At 42.2% G+C, this 7,262-nt stretch overlaps 1 protein-coding gene across 2 annotated transcripts in view; it reads left to right on the forward strand.

Moving 5' to 3' along the window:
• The window catches only part of pum3 (pumilio RNA-binding family member 3), a 14,156-nt gene extending 8,863 nt beyond the window's left edge, over positions 1-5,293 (forward strand). For both annotated transcript variants that reach the window (XM_032539401.1, XM_032539400.1), the window contains exons 12-18: positions 276-329; positions 589-669; positions 844-986; positions 1,454-1,676; positions 2,192-2,279; positions 2,801-2,891; positions 4,375-5,293. In XM_032539401.1, the coding sequence (XP_032395292.1) occupies positions 276-329; positions 589-669; positions 844-986; positions 1,454-1,676; positions 2,192-2,279; positions 2,801-2,891; positions 4,375-4,507 (813 nt within the window). In that variant the 3' untranslated portion in view covers positions 4,508-5,293. The remainder of the gene's footprint in view (positions 1-275; positions 330-588; positions 670-843; positions 987-1,453; positions 1,677-2,191; positions 2,280-2,800; positions 2,892-4,374) is intronic.
• Positions 5,294-7,262: the final 1,969 nt, after the last annotated feature.

Below are 7,262 nucleotides of genomic sequence, written 5' to 3' on the forward strand. Positions count from 1 at the left end.
GGGGGGGGGGTGCTATATAGACTGTATAAAGACTTTTACTAGATACATCATCTTTGTAACATGAAATGTCTTCACGAAGTGCGTGTCCTGAATACATTTTCTGATGTTACTGATTCAGTGAACACACTCTGTATGTGGGTCATTTACAGATATTAAACAACAAATTGGGAGACTATGTTCAGAAAATTATGAGAAACCATCGAGCTTTAAGATTTAGTAGATTGGCAGGAAATAAAGGTGTTGAAGTAAAATAAAGGGCTTTTTTCATCTTTCAGGACAGAAAGGTCATAATTAAAACCATGAAGACCTACATGGTGAAGTTTGCCACGGTGAGTTCTCAACGCTGCTCCATTCTTTCATTCTAGAAACAAGCTCAGTGGTTTTACAGGGATTTCTTTACCAGGAGAAAAGGTCTGAACTGAGGTTCAATGTTTGATGGTGTTCAGAGCAGTGGAGAACACATGTAGAAATATCTGATCTCAGTCCAGACCTGATAACCTGAACTCGTGGTTTCAGATCTCTTCAACTCACTTCTAAACTTGTTGTTGATGCGTCAGCTGTTACTGACTGGCTGTTGTTTATCTACAGGGAGAGTTTGGTCACCTGGTTCTTCTGGCCATGTTCGACTGTGTGGACGACACCAAGCTGGTCAAACAGGCCGTGCTCTCAGTGAGTCTGATGCCATGTGGTGTTAATGATGCTTCACGAGACTCAATATTAATCCTGATATGACGTGAACAATAGTTTAAGGAAGCTGCCAGGTTGTGATTAACAGTTTGGAAATGTAGAGAGGATGTGGTTCTTGTTTAAAAATCTCATCTCACCTGTTTCCCACCTGTGCAGGAGATCTTGTCGTCTCTGGATGAGGTCATCGGCAATAAATACGGTAAGAAGGTGTTGCTGTACCTGCTGAGCCCCAGAGACCCTGCTCACCTATTGCCCGAGATCATCAAGGTGCTGGAGCAAGGAGACGGAAACACACACAGGTATCAGGCGTGGGGGGGCTGTACTGGCCGTGGGTGGTTGTGGTCTGTTACTGTAAAATATGAAATATGAACATGAAAATGTACACAACTTGTGTATGAAATTTTACACAACTTGTGTAAAATTTCAAAAAGTTACAACTGTTTCCATTAGAGTGCATTTTTTTTTCAAAATTTTCCCAATGACTTTTTATTCATGATGTCACCTTTCCTGACAGTGGAGTTCTCACCACACTGCAGCGCCTCATTCAATAAGTTAGCAAGTGCAGCAACTGCTACCAAATAAGCCTTTCAGCAGCAGACAGTTTGACACGTCATAGAAAGAAACACACTTCTAACGTGCTAATTTTGAACAAACAGCTTCCTGATGAATAAATCTGTTGAATCAGTAGTGAGTGATGTAAATGATGAGAAAGCATTGAAGGCCGTAATGAACCCCAGTGACATCCGTGCTGTGTTCCTCTCATCAGCAAAAAGGACATGGCACTTCGGAGGAAGGAGCTGCTGGAAGTTGTCTCCCCCCCACTGCTAGACCATCTCCGTGACAATGCTGCCGCCATGGTGATGGACAAGGCGTCCTGCGTCACCGTTAGTGACATCCTGGCATCGGCCTGTGGGGACCTGCGGCCCGCCATGACGGCCGTGGCTCAGCTGGCCAACCAGGAGTTGGTGCCAGGAGGGATCAAAGGACAGGTAGTGTGGGTGTGTGTGGTCGGGTGTGCGTAGTGTGATTTATGGTTCTGCGGAGGCTCCATGCACAGCTTTTGCCGTGGTCTGAAGTTTGTGGGTGTGGGGCGGGATTAGCTTGGGAGCAAGTACCGACCCTGAAGGCATAGTGGGAGAAACAAAGTGTTGTGTGTATCCTCCTCCTCCCCCCCCCCCCCCCGTTCTTTCTGACCACAGTGGGTTATCTGCAGCAGGACAAGTTAACCCTCTCTTTGATTTCATGTTGTTTATGGAGAAGGAGAACCAGGAAATGAGTCGGGGGAAATGCAACGCTACCAAGCCACGGCAGAGTGACGTGTTGTTACATTTTTTGAGAGGTGCATGTCAGGCTACGGGGGAGGGTCCTGCGTAGGGTCTGTGTCTCCATGTACCTATGTACGAGGCATAAATCCTGCTTAGTAGGATGGTTACCAGAAGAAACTGGTTTCCTCACAAACAGATACTCTGCTCTTCTTCATTGTGACTTTTTGCTTGTGCTGCAGCTTCACATGGCGGAGCATCCAGCAGGACACCTGGTGCTGAAATGGCTCATCGAGCAGGACATGACGCTGGCAGAGGCCGGCAAGGAAGGTAAACAATGACACACACACGTGTTACTGCTTTAAACTGCTAGGCGAGAAGAGTTAATCTGCCTCTTAAAGCACTCTACTGGCCATCCATTCATTTCAGGTTGCATCAACTTTAAATCACAGGGGAACATTTTCTAAATAATACCATCAGTTTAGGGTTAATACTTTATTACATCATGCTATGAAAAGGAATTTATAGAGATTTGAAGTCCATTTATTTCTGATGCACTGAAGACACACAAAAAATAACACCATGTACTTCATGGGAAAAACAGAGCATAGCCTGTATGTCTCAGCCACAGATGTGACTGTGAAAGTGCAACATGACGGCCACAGGAGGGCGCCAACTGCACAAAAGACAGTTGACCCCATGGCCCAACTTTCCCCAAAATTGAATTGAAATCCGTCGAGTTTTTAAGACAAAGGGAAACCATGACTTTCTCGGTTTCAAATATTGAGAACTTTAGTATTTTCTTCTGTTCCCCTGTCTCTCTCTCCCCTCCTTCTCCCTTGCCCCCTCAGAGCGGTTCAGCAGAATCCTGGTGGACACCGTGGGAACAGACAAACTGAAGAGCTGGGCCAAAGTCAACAGAGGAGCCATGGTGCTCTGCAAGTCAGTATGCACACACACTTCTGCGTCTGAGATTTCTCACAACAATAAAAAAATTAAATTTAAAAACGTCAACGGAAAGAAAGTTCTTTCCAGTGTCCACGTTTGACTTGATGATCTACAACGTGTGTGTGGACAGTACCACAAGTGACCACAAATTAACTCCGTTGCATATGGGTTAAGGCACAAACATCAAACGGTTAAAACCAGAACTATCTGCATGGATAGATACCACTAGAGGGAAGTGAGACAATAGGCTATCTTTCCACAAACCCAGCTGTGTCTGTAGAATTATATAGCCTATTGTCTCACGTTCCTCAAGTGGACACGGGTGGATCAGAAAGAATATCACACATCACAGGTGGGCGTGTTAGAGGCTGTTACAAACATGACCAATCAGTTTCACAAAAGAGCACTGCGACAGAAAACCACATTCTTTTGTCTTTGGCAAAATTCAATCCAAACAACGTGTCTTACCTAATCTCATATATTGACATTAGACACAAGTTGTAGTTTATACTGTGTAGAGTAATTAATGAAAATGACAAGTTTGGTGGGCACAGAGTTCTGATGCTGGTTGCACTAATCAGCGGATCCGTTGTGGTGCTCATCATCACTCCAGTTAGAAACTGCATATAACCAGTCACCGTCTGCCTTCAGACGGCTTTAAAGAGAGTATAGGTTACCACAGTAACTGTTGTGAATGACAGAAAAGAATCACCCATTAAACTTTATTCTGCCTCACTGGCATTAAGGCCATAATTAGAATACAACTTTTCTTTCTGCGTAGTAAAGGCGGACCAGAGGTTTTTATGGGTGTGCCTTCACAAAGAAAGTGACCATATAAAAATGCAGTCCCTCCAGGAATTCTTGGTGTCGCGATCACGACAATTCATGCAAATTCAACCAGTCTCCATGATTTCAGCGCGACTCACAATTTTGTCCAATCACCGCAACTTAACTGCAAATTTGACCAATAACCAGAGTCCCCCTTGCAACTTCAACCAACCAATCACAGCAGCTGAGATCCACTGACCAAGCGGGAGTGAAGTCACACGCGTATGTCGCCAAATTCATTTCCTTGTGATTGAAAAGCTCATATCTAACATACAGCGCCATCCTGCCATCCTACACATTTCACCACCACGCTGTAACAATTTCTTCCGCAAAAAAATACAAAAGACATTGCAAATGTAATTGCAATTTTTTTGTTTTTTAACAAAAGCTGCCGCAAAATGAGACATTTTTGACCGCAACAATCTCAAAAAAAGTCAGCAAAATCCTGGAGGAACTGAAAATGGAACACAAGTGTCTGCACAACATGACCCCAATATGTGGGTGAACTGACCCTCCAACAACCAAATCAGATGTCTAAGCCATGACATCATTTGAGCTGCACTTTTGTTTAAAGGTTACAAGGGAATATTTGAAATGTTATCGGTCCCGATCTAACCTTTGTGAAATCTTTCCCTATGTTCTCGTGCAGCCTCCTGAACAGCTGTGACAAGGCTGCGGCAGCCGAGGTGAAGGCGGCGCTGGAGTCCATCAAATCGGAGCTCAGCAGCTTCAGCAGCAGCAACAAAGGAGCGGAAATCCTGCTGGAGAATCTGAACAAGTAGAGACTTTTTATTTCAAACGGACAGACTGGTGATGTTAAACACGTCACTTCCTGTGCAGCGGCGGGCCTTTTCCCCAGGAAACGCCCACACGGCTGCAAACGTTCTCGCGAAGTGGATTCAGCCTGGAGCACCGTTGTCATGGCCGTCACTGATGGAACCAACGGACGTGAATTTGTGTGGAAATGTTGAGAATTGTATCTGTGAATAATGAAATAAAGGTGTTTGGAGGCCGAGGCGATGCCACCTGTGTGCAAGCAGCAACAACACGCATAACATAAACATACAACGTCAATATTTCCAATCACTGTCAAGCTGCTGTCAATGAAACTCTGAATTTCTTTCACATTAAAAGCGTACATGGTGAAAGAAGAACCACGCCCTTAGAGCAGTCTGAGACTTTTAAAGTGAAACATCTGCAGGACGTCAACACCAAATGAAAAAAGTCTATAAACAATTAATTATAAAATAGTATTTTGGTTAGAGGGGAGAGAAGAGCAATCAGAGCAGCCGACTTGTGAATATGACATGCTTCTGTTGGATTATTCAACAGTAACATCTATTTTACAGGAACAGTGTCCCTGTGGCTCCGTACCAGACAGACGGATAGCTCAAAACCGTCTCTATGGCAACATACAACCTAAAGGCTTTTGTGTGGTAATCTGAGTGAACCAGGAGCTGCACAGTCTCTAGATGTCCAGTAGTCCTGAATGTTTTTTTACCTTGTGATAACCGTATCAGCTGAAAAGAAAGTGTGTTTGCAAATTAAAGATTATTGGAAATACTTAACTGAATGAGCTCGTACTTTAAACCAGCGGGAGTAATTAAAAACATTTTTCTAGCCCAAAAGCTGCCGCTATTACCATGAAATCATGATTTAATATTTGTCATTATTCCATGCACAGTGTCTGACAATTAATTTAGATGAGAAGACAGAGGGCGCCAGGGGAGCTCAGTTGGTAGAGCGGGTGCCCATATATAAAGGTTTATTCCACAGGTTTGACTCCGCCCTGCGCCCCTTTGCTGCATGTTGTTCCCCCTCTCTCTCCCCCCTTTCATGTCTCAGCTGTCCTATTGAAATAAAGGCGCAAAATGCCCAAAAATAAGCTTTAACCCTTGTGTTGTCTTCCCGTTAACCCTGAACTTGTCCTCCCAGGTCAAAATTGAAAATGAATTTTTTTTTTGTGCTTTTCCAATGTTTTTGTTGCTTTTTCTGATTTATTTCTAACTTTTTCCATGCTTTTGCCACTTAAAAAAAAAAAACTGAGCTGGTTTAATAATTGGTTTTACACTTTTTCTTGGAGTTCATGGTTAACTAACCTCATTCATGTCAAATTATACATGGTTTTTAGTTAAAAAGGCAGAAATTAGGAATTATTTTGACTAATAGTTAAGATCAGAGGATTTTGAGTGAATCACAGATGGGTAGATGTCCAATTTTAGTCTGCTTACTGTTTGGAAACCATAAAAAAAAAGAATTCAAATGCTATGAGATTAAATAAAACACCCCAAAAATTCAACAAAAGTAATCGTTAATGTCACCCAAAGAACATATGTCCATATAACATATCCATATTTCTGATATAAAACACTTTGAAACGGGTAGGTTTGACCCAAGGACAACACAAGAATGAAATGAGAAGAAAGAACACACACACACACACCCACACCCACACCCACCTCTAATGCTCCCAAATTACCTTGCTTTATCTTTGTTTATTCTGTAATAAATGCTATCTTAAGCTAAGCTAATTACCTTGCTTTAAATTTAGCATTCAGACGTGGCTTTTTTGCCGTCGGTAACCTTTTAACCAGGAAGTAACATATTGTTTATTACAGCAGAGCTGATGACACTGGGGATGTAGTGTAATCAGCAGACCCAAACAGAATCTGCAGATTAGTATTTTTTTTTTTTTTTTACAGTTCTCAATATGAAAATGTGGGGAATTTAGTAGACAGTCTGCTTAGGGTGAAGATGTGTTAACATTTGGGGGTTTTATTTATTTGTTTAAAATCACCAGAATTATGCGCCCACAGATTCCATGTGGCCCTGGTAACACACGCACACACACACGCACACACACACACACGCTTTATGACAAGATACAGAGACATAGGTTTATTATTATTATAGAGAAACGCATGCGGAAGATAAACCGGTCAAATACCATCGTCCAGATGTCAGGTCTTCATTTATTTGAGTCCCGTTGGCGTTTTGCTCCTGAAACCTGGATTACTCGTGAGCTTTAGAGACTAATGGACGGATGGACTAGTGGATGAAGGAAGAGTAGAGGTCGGTGACGGTGATGACACAGACAGCTTTAGCATAGAAATACAGTATGTAGATTAAAGAGCGTATAAGATAGCATTTTGGCGAATAAATTAAAAAAAAGAGAAAAAGTGTACCAACATTAGGGCTGCAACTAACGATTATTTTCATAGTTGATTGATTGATTAGTTTGCGCTATGAAAAAGTTACATTTTTATCTTTTTGCTAAGGCTCGCTAAACCAACAAGAATCCATGTAAATAAATAGTAATTTTAGCATCGAAAAGCACACTTCATTTAGACTCAACAGACACCAAATACAACCATGAAAAGACGCTTTTAGTTTTCTGTACACTTTTCCTACTTTTTCTAGCGTTGGTTGAAGTAAACACATACTTTACCGATTTACATTTGAAGCTAAAAGTACTATTGTCTTTTAAATGGACTCTGGTTGGTTTAGCGCTTGCTACTTCATAGCTGTTTCTGGTAA

This window comes from Etheostoma spectabile, chromosome 16, assembly GCF_008692095.1.
Source record: "Etheostoma spectabile isolate EspeVRDwgs_2016 chromosome 16, UIUC_Espe_1.0, whole genome shotgun sequence".
NCBI classification, from domain to species: domain Eukaryota; kingdom Metazoa; phylum Chordata; class Actinopteri; order Perciformes; family Percidae; genus Etheostoma; species Etheostoma spectabile.